Source organism: Odontesthes bonariensis, chromosome 23 (assembly GCF_027942865.1).
Source record: "Odontesthes bonariensis isolate fOdoBon6 chromosome 23, fOdoBon6.hap1, whole genome shotgun sequence".
NCBI lineage: Eukaryota > Metazoa > Chordata > Actinopteri > Atheriniformes > Atherinopsidae > Odontesthes > Odontesthes bonariensis.
Window position 1 is genome coordinate 2819312 of NC_134528.1, and position 25936 is coordinate 2845247.

At 41.9% G+C, this 25936-nt stretch overlaps 1 protein-coding gene across 2 annotated transcripts in view; it reads left to right on the plus strand.

The window, feature by feature from the left end:
• Positions 1-25936, plus strand: part of grid1b (glutamate receptor, ionotropic, delta 1b) — a 664549-nt gene that overhangs the window by 550925 nt on the left and 87688 nt on the right. For both annotated transcript variants that reach the window (XM_075457866.1, XM_075457865.1), the window contains exon 5: positions 20582-20635. In XM_075457866.1, coding sequence (XP_075313981.1) covers positions 20582-20635 — 54 coding nt within the window. The remainder of the gene's footprint in view (positions 1-20581; positions 20636-25936) is intronic.

Here is a 25936-nt window from a genome sequence, read left to right on the forward strand (position 1 = left end):
TTATCATAGGGAAAGCCATTACCATACAATTGGTGCTTTTGTTTTGAAAACAGGAAGTGAACCTACCCTCGTTGTAGCTAGCTTGAAACTGCCGCTTTGACAGGAAATGACGATCGGCGACGTCACGTTACGTTGCATCTTGGGTAGTTTGAGTATGAGTAGTAACGTCATGATGCATACCCAACATTTCAGAGAATCTAGTATGCATCCGGGAACTTCTGCTTACTCAAACTCGCATACTAACTCAAAAAGTTAGTAGGAGTAGTAGGAGAAATATGCGGTTTGGAACACAGCCAGTGTTTTTATTTGGGACTAATTTACACTGCGGATGAATACACATGTGGTGCTCTGGTGAATATCTGAGGCTGAGTGATTCATTCATTTTTATTTTGTCTCTTTCCTTTAAACTTTCCGCCTTCTCGAGGATTCAAACCTCTCTTTCTTCCGCCTGCTCGCCTCTCTCCTCGTCCTCATCTGCTTCTGCCCGTCTTCATCCCATCTGCATATCAGAATTGAGGTCGAAAGCCTTCTCTGTCGGTGTGTGTTTGCCGTGCCGAGCTTCCCCTCATGGTCATTATGCACCGCGCCGCGCGCTCCGTGTGCTAATGAGCTGAGGGCTGGACCCGAGCCGCCGCCGGCCCGGTGGAGCGGCGCTTCGGCGGCGAAGCTGAGCCTCTGGAGACGGATCGATAACTCCGACCATCTCTGCCATGTCAGCCTGAGATGTTTGGTAATGACCCTCTCTGACGCTCGCACAACACGGCCGCCACACTATGAATAAATCAGGCCTGCTGGATGCCAAAGTGGCCTTAAGGCTGTGATTGGGCTCAGAGGAGTCATCCGGGAACCTGTTGAACGCTTCGGATTGAAGAGACTCCACTCTGGCTTTCTCTTTTACATTTTAATGCAGTTTTTATTGTGGGGAGACGTCTTTATGGCAGTAACAGATGAGCCAGTTGCTCCAACATCGTCATCTCTTCTTCTTCATCTCTTCGCGTCCTGCTCAGTCGTCGTTCAGAGCTCGCCTCTAAATCTAGTTCCAAAAGGAGAAGTTGAGTTTTTTAGTTATTTCTGCTGATATTTATCTGTAAATAAAAGGCAAAACCTTCCTTTAAACACAGATTTTTATTAAATGTAATAAGATTAAACAGGAACTCAGTGTCAGCAGCAAAGGACAAATGAAGAAGAAAGATGGCTCGGCTTGTAAAGCAGAGGGTTGGATCATGTTTGTGTTGCTTTGTTAGAGGAAAGTGAGCCTGCGGTCCTGGTGAAAGCTGCCATCAACAGAGGAGCTTTCACAGCAGACTTCAGGTCCAGAAAGGAGCTTCCTGAGAGAACTCCCCCCAACTCAACCTCTCAGCTGCCACAGCTGGACACCCCCCCCCCCACACACACACACACAGGTCACTTTACTGTAATCATGTCCCACAGCGGCGTCCTCTGAACCGCTCAGGAGGGAAATATGAGCGATACGAGCAGTTCAGCCTCGGACCAAACATTTCTTAGTGTTTTCTTTATCAAACCAGTGAATCCCCTTAAAGCTGCCATGGATAATATATTCCCAGAGCCACACAGCGTGTGTGCAAACACAGCCTCCCGGTCAGCTGCACTGGCTGTTTGCTGATGAATCCCCCACAAAACAAACCGAAGCCTTTCCCGTCCAGCAGAAAAGCGCTAACTGGTGTTAGCTCTGAACAGCTATCCCCGTTTATCCCCGTTTATCCGAGCCTTTTCTTCTTCTAAAAACCGTCTTCCTTGGATGCTTTGATGAAGCCCTCAGTCACGGGATACAATTCAACCACCAGATGTGTTATTTTGGGTTATTTCCTGCTTTAATAAGCAGCCGGGTGGTTCTTTAGGGGGAGGATTGTCTCGTTTTGAAGCTTTCATACGGGTTGATGCCCAAGCGGGCGCTACCGACGGCCGGATGGCCACAATCTCCTTTTTTCCTTTTATTTGGAAAGCTGGAGATTCAAATATCAAAGAGATGTGTTGCTTTTATCTTATTTAATTAAATAATCGGGTCATTTTTTGCATGGCGCCGCATCCGACGGGTCATTTTCAGGTGTGACAGCCTTCCTTCTTCCTTCCTCGGACCAAGTAATGAAGCACCTTTCGGCCTTATTATCATGCTACAGGACACCTTTACCTGCTCTTTAAAACAGGACACTTCAGTCTCTCTTCAGTCTCTATCTCCATCCGCTGTCACCGCCTCACTCCATCCACTTCATCCCCCTTTGTGAGTGGTTATAATAGGACGGAGGGAAGACTGACAGCAGCAGACAATAAGAAGCAGAGCAGATAGGAGGAGAGTCATGAAGACGGAGATCTGAGGCTCGAGTCAGACAAAAAACCGAGGCCATCAGAGCCTTAAATGTGTTTAAATTATAACGTGCTGCGTTCGGCGAGGCTGTAATTATCCCACATCTGTCTCCTGATACGGACAACATTGAGGCTTTTAGTCCTAATGGCCGTCACTGACACTCATGGAAGGAAATGGAGAAGTAAGAACTGACCGGATGGAAGATGATGATACGTCTGCAGACAGAAGTTAAACGTCTGGATTACTGGGAGACCAACACAGGCAGCGCAGCTGATCTGATGGAGTCGACGCCATCGCTGTCCGTCACCATGAGCTGCAGGTCACATGACCAACGCTGGCCCCAAAGCACGAGCTTTCACACAATGTTGGCGTTACAAAAGGAAACCTCTGCCAGGGCTGTTAGTCTCTGTTTGCTGAGGTCATTTCCTCTCTCTGATGGCTGCATCCCAAACAGTCAGCTGTGATGGACCAAGGCGAGACATCCTGAAGTCCCCTAAAAGTCTCATTTCCACTCAGTTCCCTGAACAAAATGTCCCAGAGTCCCATCCGTAACTGTTCGTTTACCATTAAACGATGCAAAGAAAACATAATTTAGTGAGAGTTTGCTCGTTGAACAACAGATCACTGAATGTTTTATGATTTCATGTTTTATTCTCATTATTACCCCTTAAAAAAGCTGTTTTTCTCTTTTCTCTGTTGGTCTTTTTGTATATTTACAGTCTTTACTTCGACCTCCTTTGCTCTGCTGCAGCCTGCTGCTTTCATAGGCATGAAAAGTACGAAATGTCCTGAAGCAACATTTTGGAGCTTTTCTCTACAAAACAATCGGCCTTTGGTTGGACGTGAGAGCTGGTTGTTGTTTCTTTTAGTATTTTAAACAGTTTTGAGACATGTAGCCTCCTGTGGAAGGAGTGAAAGGTCCGAAACACAGTCTGGCATCACCGCAGTGTGTGTATAGATCACAGTGTCATCGGTATAAAAGCGTATTTCTGATCTTTATCTAAGTAATCTCAGTCTTACTTGCGTAACTTACAGTAATGTCAGTGGTTGAGGTGTTTGGGAGCACGTAGGAAGTGCTGGTGACCATGAGAGGTGTTCGCAAAAGAGGAATTTTGTGAGCATCTGTTAGCATCTGTTAGCATCTGTTAGCGGCTAACGTTGGTGTCAGATCACTGGTGCTAAAGGACATGTTGTGCTTATATCTGCAGGGACTTTGGAAAAGTAGCTGTGGGAATGAGACCTTGTTGGCTTCACAGATCTGTTCATCTGTTGTTCCTTTACTTTGCATAAAGTTAGTTGTCTAAAGTTTACCTCTATATGCTAAATGATGCTAAAACAAGCTTGATCCTTAAAGGGGAACTCCGGGGCATTTGAAGCGCGTTTCCATTGCTAGAGGTTGTCAAATACTGATAGTAGGACACAGAGAGGTGCAAATCTGCGCTCCCTGTGTGGAGATCGCGCTGTTCGGACACCCTGTCATGCGAGGCTAATACGTGGTGGCTAAGGGGCAAGAGCTAACCCTTCCACATAAAACAACAACTTGCACACTGCAGAAACATCACACCACTTAATAAACCATCCGACAATAAAGTCACAAGCCTTACCATCAAAACCATATGCATGGTTCTCACATTACTGGCATGGGGACGTTACAAAACAACTTTATAAACAGCATGTCACTTACCTCTTGTTGGTAGGCTCGCGCATGTGAAAGCCCAAAAGAGTCGATGGACGATAATCTCATTAACAAAACAATTATCTTCTCTAGAAAAACTGCGCTCAAGTATTTAAAACATTACAACAATACATGCCCAGTAATATTGTTGTAATGTTTTAAATACTTGAACGCAGTTTTTCTAGAGAAGATAATTGTTTTGTATATGGGATTATCCTCCATCGACTCTTTTGGGCTTTCACATGCGCGAGCCTACAACCAGCCGGTGAGTTACATGCTGTTTATAAAGTTGTTTTGTAACGTCCCCATGCCAGTAATGTGAGAACCATGCATATGGTTTTGATGGTAAGGCTTGTGACTTTATTGTCGGATGGTTTATAAAGTGGTGTGACGTTTCTGCAGTGTGCAAGTTGTTGTTTTACGTGGAAGGGTTAGCGCTTGCCCCTTAGCCACCACGTATTAGCCTCGCATGACAGGCTGAGCGAACAGCGCGATCTCCACACAGGGAGCGCAGATTTGCACCTCTCTGTGTCCTACTATCAGTATTTGACAACCTCTAGCAATGGAAACGCGCTTCAAATGCCCCGGAGTTCCCCTTTAATATCAAACACCATTTAATTGAATTGATGTCAAAAAAGTCAAGAGCACATTGATGTAATAATTTTGTTAATAGAGTAAGAAGTAAGAAGTGTACGACGTGTGTGGGTGGAATATTTAATTAATATGTTTAGAGTATTCTATGGAGCCAAAGTTGAAGAGGTGGAACAACTCTGAAAACAGTTGAGTTAGTTTTCCCTGAAGTGTTTCTGCTTTTTTCTGAGGCCAGGCAGGCTTTACTGCATCAGTCAGTCAGCAGAACTTTAAGTCCTCACAAACTTATCGATTCCAGCCGCTAATGGAGGAAACATTTCATTGATATGCTGTAAAAGTATAATTTTGAGGAGCTCCTGAAGATGCAAGCCGCCCTCGGCGACCCCGTTCAACACGTCGGCATGGAAACCAGTCATCATATGCACCGTAAAAGCTGTTTCAGCCTCCGCTGCACTGCTGGAAGTGTGCAGAGTAGTTCTGACGCCTCGCATAGCCCACACCTCTGCAGAAACACAGTGTTTCTCTGTGTTTCTGCAGAGAAAACGCATCAGCCTCACAGGAAAGGAAGATGAAAGATCTCTCTGCTCACTGGAAGATGTACAGCTGACCATGTTGGGATCTTACAGAAAACAGAGGCTGTGAAATACTTCATAAAGATGGACTCTGGTTCTGTTGTTTCTTCTCCAGAGCAGTTAACATCCAACTGATCAAAATGAGTCGGTGGAGTGTTCGTCTGCTGCACCTTTGACTCCAGAGATGCTCACTTTCTGTGAAAAAAAGCTAGGACTGGGCAACGATTAAAATGTTTAATCTAATTAATCTCATGATTTCCCTGATTAATCACGATTAATCGCATTTGTACGCAGAATCCAAAAATGAATCCAAAAGTAGCGTATAGCTTTTAGCATTTAGCTTTATTTTAAATGTGCTGCCATATGAATGAAAGTGCCATAACATTTGTTGTGCAAACACACTTTTAACATCAGCATCTTTCTGTAGTTTTTATGTAGAAGCCTCGCTCCACTGTCTGTTTCCTTGAATGACTTGCTGCTATCAGTTGTGTGTTTTGCCTTTAAGTGATATTTTAGACTGGAACTACTACGCTGAGAAGACAATTCAACTTGGCAGAGTTTACAGATGACTTTGGTTCTGTCGACTCCGCCGTCTGGAAGAACTTTAACATGAAAATGGCCGAGTAAAAGTTCCGTACCCTTCTCCATGTTTGGTGGATCCGCCGATTACTTTCTTTTCCTGTTCCGCAGCAGACAGCAGCAGACTTTTACAGAATAAAAGCCTGTGAGCAACAGACTTTTACAGAATAAAAGCCTGTGAGCAACAGACTTTTACAAAATAAAAGCCTGTGAGCAACAGACTTTTACAATAATAAAAGCCTGTGAGCAACATACTTTTACAAAATAAAAGCCTGTGAGCAGCAGACTTTTACAAAATAAAAGCCTGTGAGCAACAGACTTTTACAGAATAAAAGCCTGTGAGCAACAGACTTTTACAGAATAAAAGCCTGTGAGTGACAGACTTTTACAATAATAAAATAAATAATAAAACCTGCATTAATGCGTTAATAATAAAATATTTATCTGCGTTAAATAATTAGCAAGTTAACGCGATACTAACGAGTTTACTCGCCCAGCCCTATGAAAAACAGATGCTCACAGCCAAACCAGGCAGACTGTGAGGTGCATGTGTTAGGTTGAGGGTACATGCATGTGTAAGCAGAGGTGGGATTAGGATAGGATCTCATGAGGATTAATGTAGGTTGCCGTAGTGTTTCTGAGGTCAAACGTGGCGTTAGCAGCCGAACTCCCGTGACTTAGGACGCGGCAGAGAAATAAATCTGAAGGAAATGTGCAGCGAAGCTGCTTAGTGTGAGATCCAATTTTCACTTTGTGAAGGAAGAAAAACAAGAACTGTCAGGTGGGAGATTTGATACTGGAGCTGCTTCTGTTCCCCTTTTCTAGCATCAAATGTTTTTTACGTTGTTGCAGCAAACACACACGGCCTGTAGCAGAAGCTCTGAAAGTCTGAGGTGAAACAACCACGTGAAAGAGTGAGTTTCACACGTCGTAGGTTTGTTTTACACCCGACAGAACCCACCAGTGACTCCCTGTCTGCTGCAGTGTGCGCAGCAGCTCCACTGGATCAACACCCCGTGGATCAGGGTGTTCTGTGCATGTTTGTGGGCCTGCGTTCAGTCGCGGTCCGGCCCAGATGTCCCCTCCTGTCAGTGATCGGACCATCACTGTAAATCACTGCTCTCTGTTTGAAGGGCGGCCCGACCGTCAGGGGCACGAGGAGAATCTGGAGCCGGATAATTGGGCCGACGGTGCAGACAGAAACTGCAGTTTAGGGTGGATCTGTTTGTTCTTTAATCAGTTAGCCTGTGCTGTGGGGTTATGCCATTTGTCAGGGGGAAACTTGACTTATCTCTCAGTGCTTCTGTTGCCTGGTGCCACTTTTATTTATTTTCATCTCGTATTTAACTGAGTCGCATGTATCAGGATTAATTCATTGTGGAATCTTATATGATGACAGTGTTGCTGTGTAAATCTGTCAGTGGAGCTCAGGACAAACACTGGAAGCATCTCGACTCGTTCTGACAGAATCAACTGGACCTCGAGTCATTCTCGGAGTCTCAGTGGCCTGAATGGAGGTCATTATGTGGCTGTTAAACGCAGAGAAACTGCAGCTCAGGACTGTGGCTGCGTGTCAGGGCAGTGCAGTGTAGGGCTGCAGCGATACACTAATCTCACGATACGATGCACGATATTCAGGGAACGATACGATTCGATACGATTCGATTCGCTACGATTCTATACGATACGATTCGATTCTATATGATTCGCTTTGATTACGATTCGATACGATTCGCTTTGATACGATACGATTCGATTCGAGTCGATTCGAGTTGATTCGTTACAATACGATTCGATTCGATTCGTTAACATACCATACGATTCGATTCGGTACGATACGATACGATTCGATTCGAGTCGATTCGAGTTGATTCGTTAACATACCATACGATTCGATTCGATTCGTTAACATACCATACGATTCGATACGATACGATTCGATTCGAGTCGATTCGAGTTGATTCGTTACAATACGATTCGATTCGATTCGTTAACATACCATACGATTCGATTCGATTCGTTAACATACCATACGATTCGATTCGATTCGTTAACATTCCATACGATTCGATACGATACGATTCGATTCGAGTCGATTCGAGTTGATTCGTTACAATACGATTCGATTCGATTCGTTAACATACCATACGATTCGATTCGATTCGTTAACATACCATACGATTCGATTCGATTCGTTAACATTCCATACGATTCGATACGATACGATTCGATTCGAGTCGATTCGAGTTGATTCGTTACAATACGATTCGATTCGATTCGTTAACATTCCATACGATTCGATACGATTCGATTCGATTCGTTAACATACCATACGATTCGATTCGATTCGTTAACATACCATACGATTCGATTCGATTCGTTAACATACCATACGATTCGATACGATACGATTCGATTCGAGTCGATTCGAGTTGATTTGTTACAATACGATTCGATTCGATTCGTTAACATTCCATACGATTCGATACGATTCGATTCGATTTGTTAACATACCATACGATTCGATTCGTTAACATACCATACGATTCGATTCGTTAACATACCATACGATTCGATTCGGTACGATTCGATTCGATTCGTTAACATACCATACGATTCGGTACGATACGATACGATTCGATTCGTTAACATACCATACGATTCGATTCGGTACGATACGATACGATTCGATTCGTTAACATACCATACGATTCGATTCGGTACGATACGATACGATTCGATTCGAGTCGATTCGATTCGAGTTGATTCGATACAATACGATTCGATTCGATTCGTTAACATACCATACGATTCGATTCGTTAACATACCATACGATTCGATTCGGTACGATTCGATTCGATTCGTTAACATACCATACGATTCGATTCGGTACGATTCGATTCGATTTGTTAACATACCATACGATTCGATACGATACGATTCGATTCGAGTCGATTTGTTACCATACCATACGATATGATTCAATACACTTACATAATTTTCTGGGGACACAAAGGGACAGTGTGATTTGACATGAATCGTCTCTGATTGGACCGGTGGTCCGACCTTTGAACCGGAAGGACAACACAGCCAGACAAACAGAAACAAACGAACACAAAAGCTGTGCACTTTATACAACATTTTTATCAACTAATTTATCACTGTTTTGTATAAACAGGCCATAAGACTGCTCAACGCACATCCATCCATCTCCCCCACATAAAAACACTAATTGTAACGTCTGACTTTTCAATAAAGTTTGCTTTAAAAAAAATAATAATAATTAAAATTAAATAATAATAATAATAATTTAAAAAATAAATTTTAATTAAAAAGTTACAATAATTAAAAAATAATAATAATAACTTATTTAAAAATCGATACTTTATCGGGAAACGAAATATCGATATATCGCAGTATCGATAAAACCCTAGTGCAGTGCAGTGCATGTCAGGGTGGTGATGGCTTTGAGGAAGAAACTGTCCCTGAGTCTGTTTGTCCTGTTTGTCCTCAACAGATACTGTTTATGGCCAAAGATACAAGCTTCAGTTCAAAGCCAGTGAGATTGGACAGAAAATAGCTCGGGGCTCATATCACTGAGCTAAAACTTCAAAATTTGAGTTATCTCTGGTCCCAGAACACAGTTTTTAAACCCAAACAATCCTTTTATCCTGTTTAAACAAAGGATGAGTGAGTGTTTCTTCGCTCTGTTTGATGGAGGCTGTTCTGTTCACATTATGAGCTCATATCAGCCAAACTGCATGTTACAGCACGTTGTTGGAAGTGTCAAATATCAAGATTTATTTTAGTAAGATAAAGATCACCGCCTTCAAATTTTGAAAAGCCAGTAGTTTCAGATGTTCACGACCTTTTGGAAAAATACAAAAATCAAGCTGAAGTGAGAGAAAATGTCTTGGAGGAGCTTTATGTTCGCTTCCTCTCCAACTGTTCCCCGTCAAACACAAACAGCTCACCTCGTACTAAAGCCTCTCTGCTGTTTCAGCTCTGAAGATCTTTCCTTCTCTGAGGATCTTTAAAAAGGAATCAGACATCTGAGGCTTCGGATCTGCAGGAAGTCACAGGCTGTCACTTTGGATCATTGCTGGACACGAGTGTGAACTTGTGTCTTGTTATTAATGAATAGTAATAATGTTTAGACTAAGGTTTAAGTCATCTAAAGATTTAAATCAAACAAAATGTTTGATTGCAAAAGGAACACACAAAGAAAGAAGGACGTCACAGATCTGATGATTCTATTTGATTTATCCGCTGTCGCAGACGTTTTATGTTTGTGCATAAATACAGACATAAAGCAGGTTGTAAAAAGCCGGGCAGCACATCATTAAAAGGTCTCTGTAGCTTGAAAACAGACCCGAAGTTTGCACACAAAGACGTCAGATAACTGTAGAAAGCTGAACAAAAAATCCCTTTAATCATCTTCATTACTTTGAGAGCAACTCACAACTGCTGGAGGTCCCCCCATTGGTCCCTCCCTTGGTCTCCCCCCTTCTGTTTGGAGGACTTGTTGATTTTACATTACATTGCGGTCATTCTGCAGACGCTTTTATCCAAAGCGACTCACAATCAGTGTGTTCCACATCGGGAGGCAAAAGAACTTCAGCTCACAAGAAATCATAAGTGCATTTCCTCCCAAAACCAAACAGCTCAGAGCAGAACTAGTGCCAGAGTAAGTGCGGTAAGTTAGGTACATAACTTTAGGTACCTAAGGTGTTTTACATTCCTGCTTGATCAAATCTTTTTGACTTCACTGTTATTATCTTAAAAACTAAAACACAAAGAACAAAGACAACAGCAAAAATAAATTGGTCAAACTAAGAAAGGATAAAATGTAAAGATTCGATGGAGCAGATTTACCTGAGATCATTCTAAATGTTTCTCATGGTAACATAGCTTTGCAGATTCCACGTGGGATCAGCGGTGGTCTCGCTGTTTCTGTTGAGCTGACAGCAGCTTGACTTTACTAACAAAGTCTCCTGGTTCTCAGCTGTCTCCACATCTGCTGTGAACTCTTTTCTTGCCTTTCTGCTTTAGTGCAGCTCTTTTTTGGCTGAGATGGAGGATGAGGAGGCGCAAGCAGGAGAGGACAAACACTGGAAGCATCTCGACTCGTTCTGACAGAGTCAACTTGACCTCGAGTAATTCTGGGAGCCTCAGTGGCCTGAATGGAGGTCATTATGTGGCTGTTAAGAGCAGAGCTCCCTTAAGTGCTGACAAACTGCAGCTCAGGACTGTGGCTGCGTGCTTTCCGTGTGTTCCTGCATCGAAAAACCTTTTTTTTTAACAGCATTTGGCTAAATCTGGCTGTAACTTTGCCCTTAATGGCCTTTTCCATCATCCGTTGGGGTTCAGGGACATTTAATGGAACTGGTTTTAGATCCAAACATGAAAATCTAATCATATTAGAGCCTGGGCCATTACATGATTATATGATAAATATCAGGTCTGTTACGGTGATCAGCTGTGAGGCTGTTTGCTCCATCAAACATGGCGGAAATGTGCGTGCCAAAAGCCAACAGCCAATCGGAGTCGACCTTTTCCTGCTCCACTGCCGTTTGTAAGTTAGAAGTTCAGCGAGAAGATTTGAATTTATACGGAAAGCATGAGAATGGGAGCACAGCCTGCCAGTTTGGCACAAAGTGGAGTTCAGCCACTTGAACAAAACAGCGAGCAATCGAGTCATCTTCACCAGCAGCATCCAAAGAGGAGAGAAACGCTTGCTTTTTGTGCCTGATGATGCCTTTAAACATAGTAGAGAAGGATGGATTTAAGCATTCAATGAATCAAAGTGCTGGACTCGAGGTAAACGGAAAACATTCGCCTCAAACTGACCAACGCCGAGGAAAGCTGGAGGGGGCAGTTAGTTTATTAAGTCCAAAAACACTCTGTGAGAACACACTGTTATTTTATCTAAAAACTAGGGCTGGGCAACGGTTAAAATGTTTAATCTAATTAATCTCATGATTTCCCTGATTAATCACGATTAATCTCATTTGTACGCAGAATCCAAAAATGAATCAAAAAGTAGCGTATAGCTTTTAGCCTTTAGCTTTATTTTAAATGTGCTGCCATATGAATGAAAGTGCCATAACATTTGTTGTGCAAACACACTTTTAACATCAGCATCTTTATGTAGTTTTTATGTAGAAGCCTCGCTCCACTGTCTGTTTCCTTGAATGACTTGCTGCTATCAGTTGTGTGTTTTGCCTTTAAGTGATATTTTAGACTGGAACTACTACGCTGAGAAGACAATTCAACTTGGCTGTAATTGCAGGAGTTTTTTAAAATTTATTTTGAAATACGTGCGTTTATGTTGAAACAAGTAACTTTTAAGTTACAATAATAAAACCTGCGTTAATGCGCGATAAAATATTTATCTGCGTTAAATAATTAACAAGTTAACGCAATAATAACGAGTTAACTCCAGACCATAAATTTTTTTTTATTTTTATATTGAGTGACAATCTATTTACATCGAACCAGGTTTTGAGGATTTCTCTCTTTCTATAGAAGACAAAAGTTCCTGTAAATTGTTGCCAGAACAGAACACGTTTGTATCATCTGCAAAAAATAATGACATTCAACTGATCTGTAACGTTACAAATATCATAAATATGATGTGGTTTCTGCAGCTCGGTCCACTCTGACGGACTCGGGTTTCACTTTTGACAGATTTTTGACGCGTCGGAGCAACAACTAGCTCGACTTTGAGCCGTCGCACATATATTTTCGGAGTCGCGATGTTCCCCAGCGTGAGCGCCATCCTCCGGGTCTGATCCCAGTCAGTTCCATTAGCGTGGTGTTAAAAGCAGCCTGTCCCTGGTGCAGCGTGCCCCCACCACCTGTTAATGCTTGTTGTCAGGCCTATTAAACCCACAGAGGTGGTGGTGGAGGCACTGGAGCGTATTATAGACCAGCTAACTCCCTAATCCCCCCTCCAGTGGACCTCTCACATCCCACAGAAGTGCTGCTCGCTGCAGAAATTGAAGTGGAGTTGTAAGAAAAAGTCTTCTGCATCTTTCAGTGCTTCTTCCAAGTGTTTTACTGAACGTGTCTTTGGAAGTTTTCTCATTCTGCCGTCAGATTTCTACAGTTTCATGGCTGCCGGTGTGAAAGTGCCGCAGCCCCGTCCAATCAGATCCAGTCATCAGTATGTTGAGGTGTCCTTGGGTAATGCTGCGTTGTCTACTGATGTGTCCATCGGTGTGAAAAAAGCACCGTGCATGAGAGCTGCCTGCAGTCTGAAAGTGCTTTAAAAGTAGAGTCTATTTACCGCTTACCGCAGATTTCTCTCCGTGTCAACAAATCCCTCGAAAAGACCAAAGTAAACATGTTTTCTCATCACTTTCTGACTTCCACAATGTGTGTGGGGCTCTCAGCCACGAGCCTGCTGTTTCATGCTAAACATATGAGTGTTGCACGTCACACATGTAGCTTCACCTTCCGGGTCCAGCGCGATCTTCCACTCTTAAGGCGAGACACGGCGGACAAAAACAGGGATTTTTCATGCAGATTTTGGGCCAGTCTACTCCTTTAACATGTGTTCTTTCAACCTGCTATAAAGAAAACGTTGAAAACATAAATTAAAATGTTTATTTTATCACATTTTGTTTACTCGCTGCAGTGCGTTTCGCCCGAATTTACCAAAAAGTTAGCATTCCAACGCGCCATGCCGAGCTTCGTCAAGCTTCTATTCTATTCTATTAGTCTGTCATGACCGGTACCGTTGGAAAGCTCAGAGTCTCCTGCACAATGATATGATATGAAACCCAAATAACTGCACTTCCTTTCTATCAGCAACCAATCGTGAATGTCTAAAGGCGGATTTATAGCTAATGAGTTTAAGCTAATGCTCGTTTCTGCTAACGTGATTTACTCAGACGCATCACATGGTGGACTCTGACGCTCCGAAAATGCCCCATAACACGGCAACTTTCAAAGAAAAGAAAGCAACAATTACGCTTTGCAAGATGCAATAAAATAAAATCTATTAGATGAGCTGATGAAGCATCAGGAAGCAGCACACCTGACCGTAAACTGTCGTCAGGAAACCGAGTTAATGACAGAGGCTGCTCATACATGTCACACGCCTCAGTGAACTGATACGCCATCTTTTATTGTATTGTACTGAGCTTGTATTATTTATTAATAAGATTATTTTATTCAATATTAGTATTACTAAGGGCCTGAGCATTTATTCTGTTTTTGAGCAATTTGTTTATAATACAAATGTATTGAATTCCCCTATTTAAATCTTTAAATACCGTTTTCTCAAAATCAGTTATTTGTATTTTTCCAGCATCAATATCTCAGCCTATGGAGCACCTACTAACACCAAACTTTCCAGTTATACACTTAGCAGTATTCTGAAGATATTTACAGAAGGGTTTGTTGATAAATCATTCCTGGCCTGATTTATGTGACATTATAATAAAAAAAAAATATGGCGAAAATCTGTTTTTTAGGCTATGGGCAGTATATTTTGATTTCCTAGGAAATGAAAGCAGATATCCTGAAATCCCTCTGTAATTTTCTTTACATTTTGTGTGTAAACAAAATGAAAAAAGAATTTTGCACCTGGCTTTATCATATGTTCAGATCTATCTTCCGGAAATATATGCAAATGTGCGCATATTTAATGAGATAATGCCTCATTTGCATAATTAAACATACAAATTTCTCAAACTTGTAATACATTTTTTTTCCATACTTGTAGAAGTAATCAACTGAGGAAGATATCTATTATTTTAAAATATTACCCTAGTCACCTGTAGTGTCTCGCCTTATGAGTGGAAACCGAAGCGGTCACCGTCCAAAAAATAACGGACCTCTCATCACTCAATATTTAGCAGAGTTAGCCTGATTCTGTCTCGCAGCTTTGATCCACTGGATGTTGGCCAGCCGGATCGATACCTCATCAGCGCCCTGCAAGGTTGAGCCACTCTTGGTGTAATCTAACAAACAGCAGAAAGGTTTTTTTCAGAGTGAAAAATACAGCAACAGCACGATGTCTCCATTATTTCTTCTTCTGTGTTTGTGTCTGTGCTGGGAATAAATCCGCCTGCGAGCATCAGCCTTTAGGTCGGGAATGAGGCGTTTTTCGCACAACTTTTAAACTCAGCGGCATCTTTCTGCGGGTTTAGGGTTGAAACGTTGTGTCAGACACGGACAGAAGTCATTTTTTTAATCCTAATCAGCTTCTTTAATGATCCTGCCAGCCCGAAAGTGCAGTATAAAAGCTATCTGTTCTGTTCTATCAGCGGAGGACTGATGTGTGGCAGGAGGCTGAAAGAGATGTCAAATGAAAGATTTCAGCAGCAGAAGAGGGAGCTGCAGACTGTTGATGCTTCACTTTTTGATCTGCTCGATTATCTGCTCCACATCTGACTCTTAGTGGATCTCAGGGTCCCTGATTGAAGAGCTCACCTGCTGAATGATCACCTGCTGGGCTCAGATTCAGCCTCTCACAGCTGACTGCAGTTTGGTTAGAACAAAGAGAAAACTGTGCACATAAATGCATCTGGAAACACATTTTCACCAATCCTGACAAACGATGGGGACTCACATAGAAACTGCTGCATGTGACACAGGTTTTGAAAAGGCTTCAGTCACATTGAACCATCCCTTACCCAACACAACAACATATTAGTTGTATTATTTTATTATATGTAATCTGAAATACGAAAAGGTGCAAAAAAGAACTGAGAAAAAACACGATAAATAAATAAAATACAGAATATAAATATCAAACACACACTGGAAAAAATGCCCCTCCAAAAATAAGTAAGAAAAAACAACAAATAAAAGACGTCTTTGCTTGAAATAAGCAAAAAAAAATCCGCCAATGGAACTAGTGAAAATCAGCTCGTCAAGATTTCTTGAAATAAGATGTGATATTTGGGACTTTTGAGATAAAAGTGATCTTGAAATTAGCTTAAAAACCTCTTCAAATGTAAAAAAAAGCTTGTTTCATATGATATGTGACTCAAAACAATTTGTTTGCAAGATGTTTTCATTTAACAAGATATTCCAGATGTATTGTATTAAAACAAGTCCCTATATCTGGCTGAAATGGAGCTCGTTAGGCAGTTGTGTCTTATATTAAGTGTAATGAGATATTTTGACTAGAAATGAGACAAATATACTTGGTAAGACTTTGATTTTTTCCAGTGCAAATCCTTAAATAACCTCAAAATCCTAAAAATAACCAAAGAAAGCTAAATAAATAGATAAAGGCTACTCCATGGAGCATAAAAACAGATTCCTGCGGTTCTGATAGCATCAGAGCTCAGACTGTAGCAGCTGTTTTCAGCCTGTTCACAGCTGGCTTTAACATTAACATGTTGTGTTGCAAACACAAACCAGACCAGGTTGCCTTTGGGTGAAATTAGCTGCATGACATGAAGCCACAATTCTAATTCTAGTTCAGCAAAACTAAAAATCAAACACAGTCGTGGCTAACAGCAACATGTTAGCAAGAGGCTAACAGATAGCCTGTAGCCTACGTCCCTGATAGAAATCTGCATCCCTTTATCTTCTGCCCGTTTCTCCTCTTCTTCTCTTCTTCTCTTTCTAAACTGGGCACCTGATGGCTTCTTTGCTCTTTCACCATGATGATGATCCATGATGACTCCACATTATTACCTTTGCTTTTCCCATTAACGCCGTTCGTTCACCCGCCAATCAACCGGGGTCACGTGACCTAAACACATTCACAGAGATGGCTGCACAGATTTTTATTTATTTTTTACATTTTTCACATAACCCAGTTCATTACATGAAGGTATATGGGTCTATGTTCATTTTAGGCATGAAATACAGTTTATTAGGATTGGAAGCAGATTGTGTTGTGGCCTGGGATGAGCGGTAGTCTAGAAAACTGGCGAGTTTGAGTGGACCCTGGGCCGTCGCTCACATTGCCCATAGAAAAAAAAGATTTTCATGACTCCTGGGAATCAAGGATTCGTGACAATTCAGCTCCGACTTGTTTAAAAATGTAAACAACAGACAACTATGACGCCTCCTGGGAATCTTGATGCTCCGCAGAGGATGAACCCTCCTCACCGACCAACGTGCCAACAGATGAGGAAGGAGACGGCTGGCAAAGCAAAACACACGGCTGTAAACAACGAGCATTTTAAAATCCTCCAAAAACTGTCTTTGGAACAGTTTTATGGTTCAGCAAATGCATTAAACACATTTAATGGACCGAGAGGAGGCACTCAGAGCTTTTAGGCAAGAAACGCTGATGGAAAGCACAACTTTACTAGTTATCCAGATAGTTTTATTAAACAAATCCTACAAAAAACAAACGGATGAAAATAAAAATGAACAAAATAAAACTAAATGTATCCTGTGAAAAAAATATCCAATTAGTTTAAAACACTGACGAGATAAAGGTCCGTCTGCTCCTGGAAAAAGATTCATTCAGGAAATTCTTTGGCTTTTTCATGCTGCTGATAACGAGGTCGTTATGTTCTGTTCCTTCTATGTTGGAAAGAAATAACACTGGATGCATTTTATTTTCAGCCTCTGCTTCATTTTCTACAGCAACAACACAAACTGGTTGCCAGAGGTGGGCAGAGCAGCCAAAAAATGTACTCAAGTAAAAGTACTGTTACTTCAGAATAATATGACTCAAGTAAAAAGTATTCATCCAAATAATTACTTGAGTAAGAGTAAAAAAGGTGAAAAAACTACTCAAGTACTGAGTAACTGTTGAGTAACGTCTGATTTATTTGTTAACACAAGCGTTCAATCAGACAGACAAAAATACTAAATAATCATCTTTAGGCAGATTAGAGTTCATCCCATTGATAAAATAAATTAAAATGAATTAATTAATTACAAAATAGCTTAAATTAAAATAATCCAGGTAAATTCAAGAACTTCAATAAAAAATAAAAGAGACTTAGGAAATGTTTAAAACATATGTAACCCATATGTAACCTAAAAAACAAACATTCACCTATCCATGGGGGGAAAACGAGTTTAGGAAACTTACCGCTACATGTTTCCTCAAGTTAGATGTTGAGTTTCTGCTGAAATGTGCGTTTGTTTTGGTTGCCACAGAAGACACATAATGTAGCTGCTGTTTCTCACTCTTTGTAAGGTAAACATGCTTTCAGTATGAGGCCTCGTCTGCGTCTTCATTTCCCACCGTTGGTTCTGACATTTTTCATCTGTTTCTTTCTTTGTTTGCTACGACTGCTAATGCTAAAGCTAACCCGTCCCGCCGCTGAGATCGAGTACGGTCACGTGACCAGACTGCACGGCTGCGTCTGATTGGTGGAACACAGTCAGGTGGTAGAGCCTTTGGCGGAAGTCTCTCTGTCAGAATAAAACATTGGCTGTGTTCGAAACCGCATACTACATACTGCATACTTTCATACTGCATACTGATCGATCAGACAGTATGCAGAGCGTTTACCCACAATGCATTTTGCTCCTGCCCGAGCCGAAATCAGCCGGCCTGAAGCTGATTTCCCTTAAGCTCTAAACTCTGTAAACTTTAGCAACATTTGAAACATTTTCAGGAGAGAAAGTAGTCGTTTAGATCCCCAACGTGTTGAAAACCTGACAAAATACCGGCTGTTTAAAATTTTGTTCCCACGAATTGGGCGCTACTAAAGCTAGCCGCAGTGAGCAACGCACTTCCTGTTATTTTCACAAAATAAAATACCCGTTGCCTTTTATCATAGGGAAAGCCATTACCATACAATTGGTGCTTTTGTTTTGAAAACAGGAAGTGAACCTACCCTCGTTGTAGCTAGCTTGAAACGGCCGTTTTGACAAGAAGTGACGATCGGCGACGTCACGTTACGTTGCATCTTGGGTAGTTTGAGTATGAGTAGTAACCTCATGATGCATACCCAACATTTCAGAGAATCTAGTATGCATCCGGGAACTTCTGCTTACTCAAACTCGCATACTAACTCAAAACGTTAGTATGAGTAGTATGAGTAGTAGGAGAAGTATGCGGTTTGGAACACAGCCATTAATGGGCTGACGGTCTGCCTGTTATCTGAGCTGAACTCAGTGTGGCTGATATAAAACCTCCCGCCCATCCGGGCCCAGTAAAGGTTATGGTGACAGGTGTAATATTTCCGAGTTGGAGAGGCCGTGTGTGGCTGTGGCCTTTACAATAGGTTAACCCCATCAGTGAGGTCTTCATCAGCCGACACACAGAAACATGGACGCTGTCACATTCCCTGCTGTTCATTGTGTGTCCTTGTCTTAGTCAGGTATGTCCTTATCTTGGTCAGATGTGTCCTTATCGTAGTCAGATGTGTCCTTATCTTGGTCAGGTGTGTCTTTATCTTGGTCAGGTGCATCCTTATCTTGGTCAGGTGTCCTTATCTTGGTCAGATGTGTCCTTATCTTGGTCAGGTGCATCCTTATCTTGGTCAGGTGTGTCCTTATCTTGGTCAGGTGTGTCCTTATCTTGGTCAGGTGTGTCCTTATCGTAGTCAGATGTGTCCTTATCTTGGTCAGATGTGTCCTTATCTTGGTCAGATGTGTCCTTATCTTGATCAGGTGTGTCCTTATCTTGGTCAGGTGCGTCCTTATCTTGGTCAGGTGCGTCCTTATCTTTGTCAGGTGTGTCCTTATCTTGGTCAGATGTGTCCTTATCTTGGTCAGATGTGTCCTTATCTTGGTCAGATGTTTCCTTATCTTGGTCAGATGTGTCCTTATCTTGGTCAGATGTTTCCTTATCTTTGTCAGGTGTGTCCTTATCTTGGTCAGATGTGTCCTTATCTTGGTCAGATGTGTCCTTATCTTGGTCAGATGTTTCCTTATCTTTGTCAGGTGTGTCCTTATCTTTGTCAGGTGTGTCCTTATCTTGGTCAGATGTGTCCTTATCTTTGTCAGGTGTGTCCTTATCTTGGTCAGATGTTTCCTTATCTTGTTCAGGTGTGTCCTTATCTTGGTCAGATGTGTCCTTATCTCTTGCCTCTCTCCTCTCTCCTTTCTCCTCTGGGTGTGTTTCAGGACAGAGTGAGGACTGAGGAGGCTAAATGAGAGAAATTAGATGAAGCTTGTGTCACATTGTGCCATCCCTAATTAGCGCAGAAGGTATCCTTTGAGCTCTGTCCACAGCTGAAAACAACCAAAAGATGCCCAGGATCACATCTGTGTCTCAGTCTGTGAAGCAGGGAAGGTCAGAGTGACTATTCACGCTTGCTTCTTGTCCCAGCTGGTCTAGTTTTTCTCCATGGTGACTATCGAGGCCATGTCTCAGGGCAGCATCGTTTTATTTTCCTCTATCATTTTTCAGCTCTTCCTCATTGTGAAGCCCTGAAGGATGTTGGAAACATGTTTCATTGTGTGCTTTCATTTCCTCATATAACACTAAAGTAAAGAAGTGTTTCTGTATCAGTAAAAGTCTTATTATGCTCATATGTATGAATTCTGCAACATAGCGTCAGATGAAAGCAGAGTTTTACTTTTATAAGGGGTTTATTTGTCTCTCTGCAGAGTGACCCTCCGACCTTATCGGCTCTGCTCCCTGCTATCAGCTGCTCTGCTGTCATCTGTGGGAGGCTGCATGCTTTTAGGATTATCACACAGTGGCAGCAGATCGGCCCAGCTCCGGGCTCTTTGATGAATGCTCCCTGGTCACTCTGAAAAAACCTTTGTGGCTCCACATTTTAGCAGGACGACCCATCATGGAAAGCGGTTTGTGGGGAGGTGAACTTTTCAAACCCGAGCTTCGGTGCAACATCTGTCCGACAGAGCGGGGTCAACCGGAGCTCGATCAGGATGAAATGTTGCTTCAGGTGTGTACTCAACCTTCTCTTTATCTCTTTGTGTGTCTGCAGGCAGTGGAGACGAACCTGGCCTCCAAGGACAGTCACTGGGTGTTTGTGAACGAGGTAAGATGCAACACATTCACACAACGTGACACTAAGCAGAGCAGAAACGGCCGGTTTATCACGTCTGAAAGTGCTCAGCTTTAGGAAACGCAGAGATTTGGCTACTCTTAGAATCAGAATGCTGCTTCTGAAGGACATACAAGGCCTAAAATCATCCATGTTACACGTGCTCCTCGGTCTCTGTGGCTGTGTTAGAAACCGCATACTTCTCCTACTACTCATACTAACTTTAACTTTTTTAAAGTTCCCGGATGCATACTAGATTCTCCGTATGCATCATGAGGTTACTACTCATACTCAAACTACCCAAGATGCAACGTAACGTGACGTCACCGATCGTCATTTCCTGTCAAAACGGCAGTTTCAAGCTAGCTACAACGAGGGTAGGTTCACTTCCTGTTTTCAAAACAAAAGCACCAATTGTATGGTAATGGCTTTCCCTATGATAAAAGGCAACGGGTATTTTATTTTGTGAAAATAACCGGAAGTGCGTTGCTCACTGCGGCTAGCTTTAGTAGCGCCGAATTCGTGGGAACAAAATTGTAAACAGCCGGTATTTTGTCAGGTTTTCAACACGTTGGGGATCTAAACGACTACTTTCTCACCTGAAAATGTTTCAAATGTTGCTAAAGTTTACAGAGTTTAGAGCTTAAGGGAAATCAGCTTCAGGCCGGCTGATTTCGGCTCGGGCAGGAGCGAAATGCATTGTGGGTAAACGCTCTGCATACTGTCTGATCGATGAGTATGCAGTATGTAGTATGCAGTATGTAGTATGCAGTATGCAGTATGTAGTATGCAGTATGTAGTATGTAGTATGCAGTATGTAGTAGGCGGTTTCGAACACAGCCTGTGTGAAGCTCACGGAGCTAACCGTCGCTAATTCCTGTTTTACTTGTTTCAACATAAAAGCACGTATTTCAAAATAAATGTTAAAAGAAACTCCTGCATTTACAGCCAAGTGTAATTGTCTTCTCAGCGTAGTAGTTCCAGTCTAAAATATCACTTAAAGGCAAAACACACAACTGATAGCAGCAAGTCATTCAAGGAAACAGACAGTGGAGCGAGGCTTCTACATAAAAACTACAGAAAGATGCTGATGTTAAAAGTGTGTTTGCACAACAAATGTTATGGCACTTTCATTCATATGGCAGCACATTTAAAATAAAGCTAAATGCTAAAAGCTATACGCTACTTTTGGACTCATTTTGGGATTCTGCGTACAAATGCGATTAATCAGGGAAATCATGTGATTAATTAGATTAAACATTTTAACCGTTGCCCAGCCATAGATGGAACACATTTCCAGCTGGGGCCGAGCATCCTTAGCATCCTCAGCATCCTTAGCATCCTCAGCATCCTTAGCATCCTCAGCATCCTTAGCATCCTCAGCATCCTCAGCATCCTTAGCATCCTTAGCATCCTCAGCATCCTTAGCATCCTTAGCATCCTCAGCGTCGCCTCTCTCCGGCTGCTGGAGCTCAGGGTCGACCCCTGTGGGCATCTTTCCCTGCAGGAGGTGGAGCTGTGAGGAGTGGGGCTCAGTGCCGTAACCAGCATTGAGGACACACAGGTCATGACCTCGGTATTTTCCCCGGTGTTTTTTTTATTTTTTTTTATTTTTAATTTTTTTTATTCAGAGAAATGTCAAATTAATATAAGATGAAAATCGTTCTGACTTTGATTGGTGGAAAGATCAGCATGCATTCTCATTTGTTTTTCTGAAAATAAAGTCCACATAATCCCTTTATTATCACGTTATATTTTAAAACTGAGCGGAAAAACGCCACCCGCCATTGGAAACATGTTTATCATATTACACAGCTTCGACGCGAAAGTCAGCTAGGAAATGGAAGCAAGATGAAGAAATCTACTAAACAAACTAAACTCAGCTTTGGAAAGCCAACTGGCCAGGGGAAAAGAAAGAGAGAAGGAGGTGAGTTCATTTCGCCAATCGCCAGTGAGAATGAGTGACAGTTCATAATGTTCATATGCGTTCAAAGCGCGGCTAGGAATAGGAGGATGCTAGATCATTGTTCTCAGCATTTCAAGCAACAGTCACAAAGCCCTTTGGTTAGGATTTCGTTTTCCAGTCGGCACAAACACACTGCACACAAATCTCTCTCTCAATTCGATTTTCCAAAAAAAAAAGTAGCGACCTGTAATGGAATTGTTGGGAATCGTGACACGGCTTGGGCTGTTAAGCTAACGTTTTTTTTTTTTAATCAGGGCTTGACAGTTTTGTGCCAACTGTGGCTAGTGGTCATTCAGCCTCACTAGCTACAGTTTTGTTCAGTGCTTTATGGCTTCCTACATGTAAATAAAGCAGACTAATAGAAACTGGGTCAGAAACTTATATTTTTCATTTTATTTAAAACAATTGATGATGGACACGGGGCAAAATAACAGAATGAAATACCCCGTGTACTCTCTCATATGACACAATCTTGAGGTTAGTTGTGCAGCTCATGGTGCATTATGAAGCCAAGTTTTACCAGCATTTAGCCAGTTGTCAGGCCCAGCATGATACCTCTGTCTTCTCTGTGTTGAGTGAATGGATTGAATTGAGACAATACATCTAAAATACAGCCAACATCTTGTGGTCTGTTTGGCACATTCTACGATGTTAATTTAGTGGGTGGATTCAACCAGTTACTTAGGTAAAATGATTGCATTTTCCCTAATGAACCATTTGGATTTTATTGCAAATGGTGTCTAAAATTTTGCACATCGGTTAGACCAATAACCCAACCCAACTTTTAGTGGGTCATGCACATGCATGGTGATGATGGTGACAATAGTAATAATAATAATAATGTAATATTAATGGTGATGCTGATGATGATATTTTAAAACAGATGACACAGGAGAGGATGAGAATGAGGGAGTTGAAGAGAGAGAGTCAGTAGAGGAAGAAAGGGGAAGAACTGAGTCTCACTCACTCACTCAAATACTCTACTTTTGTGATCACATTGTTATAATAAACTTGTTCACCTACATATTCACCTCCTTGATGGGCTTGTGATTTACCTCTGTTTATTCACATTTACAAACTGTATTTTAAAAAGTCACCATATTAGGATGTTTTTTTTGTCAAATAAGATTTATCGCAATATTTGACCTCAGTATTTGAAAAATCCTGGTTACGGCCCTGGTGGGGCTGAAGGAGAAACCGTATCAGATCAGATCCCAAAGGCTCACCCCATGCTGACTGATTACAGCGTCGCTTTTTTGTTTTGTATCATCTGTCCTTTATGATTCAGTCTCTCCGCTCTCAGCATCCATATCCGGGCGTCGGGCCAGTTAACCGAGCTGACGAGTGTTGGTGGTTTAATTCAGGGGGAGACGGGGGAGCCGTCGTCTGCTGACGGCTGGACACAAAACCCTCAGCTTGCTTCCAGAGTTCAGTTGTTTTTCTTCTCATCAGCTGAAACAGCAAATGTTCCACTGAATGAGCTGTATGATCCGCTGTGTTCCCTTTGATAAATCTGCTGGTGTCTGAAGTCGTCTCGGTGCTGACTTTGCTTTAGAATTGTTCCCTTTTCAGACCGTCTCACCTCCTCTTCCAGCTCCTTCGCTTTATTTAACAGGTAAAACATCACTTTCACACACCCACAGGTTTTTAATATAAACCTCCAGGCCTGCTCTCACATCTTAAATCAAACACAATCTTTTCCCAAACAGTCTGAATGTGTTTGAGTTTTCAAGCTGGAAGCCGTCTGTAAACACCACAAACATCAGGGAGGTTTTCCTCTCGGTTACACAGAAGGTGTAAGGTCACTGCTCAATAAAACTTTACTGTGGATCGTAACGCGCAGCGGCTCAAATGACCAGCGAGTCCTTGTTTATGGGGTCAGTGCATTGATAAATAAGGATGTAAACCACAGCTTTACTGCTTGGCTAAACTACACAAGTGTGACACAATAATTCTGCTTCAGAAAATATGAGGCATGAGAACCTTTTACTGCACCATGCAAAGGCTGTGAGCCACCCATCATTTCTTTATAAACTTCCAGAGACACAAAAAACAGCTGCAGAGATTCACTGAAACATGTTCCAACATGAAGATAAACCCAGAATCTGAGGCAGAACCAGAGTTAGTTCAGTTCTGAGCAGCTTTAAAGTGAATATCTGCAGATGTTTCCATGGTAACAGCGGCAGAGATTCACTGAAACGTGTTCCAACATGAACATAAACCCAGAATCTAAGGCAGAACCAGAGTTAGTTCAGTTCTGAGCAGCTTTAAAGTGAATATCTGCAGATGTTTCCATGGTAACAGCTGCAGAGATTCACTGAAACATGTTCCAACATGAACATAAACCCAGAATCTGAGTCAGAACCAGAGTTAGTTCAGTTCTGAGCAGCTTTAAAGGGAATATCTGCAGATGTTTCCATGGTAACAGCTGCAGAGATTCACTGAAACATGTTCCAACATGAACATAAACCCAGAATCTGAGGCAGAACCAGAGTTAGTTCAGTTCTGAGCAGCTTTAAAGTGAATATCTGCTCTGAGCTGCTTTCTCCTCCAGCACAGCCTGAACCCTCTCAGACGAGCTTTCTGTCCTTTCTTTAAGGAGTCTTGTCAGGACTTTCACACAGTACTGAATAGGGATGGGAATTGATAAGATTTTTACGATTCCAATTCCATTTTCGATTCTGCTTAACGATTCGGTTCTTTGTCGGTTCCCTTATCGATTCTCATTTGGAGAAAAAGGACAACAAACCGGTCGATCAGCATCAACTTTGTTTAGTTTAGAAGTAACACGAGTCATGACCTCACACACCCAACAACGGTGAGGTCCACATTGGTCTATCCTGGCCTGGGTAATTGAACTCTTCCTGCTCTGGTGAAAGGAGAAGCTGGAGGTGGACGTGTGTTCGGATCTTCACAATTTAGCCCTCCGCAAAGGCTTGACAGGTAGCACAAATGCTATAACTCGTGTTTGTCATATGTCTTATTTTATTTGTATTCAAATGACCACAGGTCGTAAACCTGAAACAATCAAACCAAGTAATAATATTAATGAAATTATAACTTTTTTAAATAGCTTTTTCATTTCAATAAACAGAAACATAAGCAATGAAATGATTTCCATTAATAACAGCAATGTTTGGATTACATAACACACAGTAGACCCAAAAGTAAATACTATTTTGTATTAGCTTACAATTAAATCGTCACGAAATCTAGCAGGAAGTAGCCGACACCGCTAACCGGAAGTAGCCGAGCGCTAACTGAGCGCTAACCAAACGCTAGATAACATTTAAATTATCATAACGTTTAACAAATAAATCGCCTTGCCA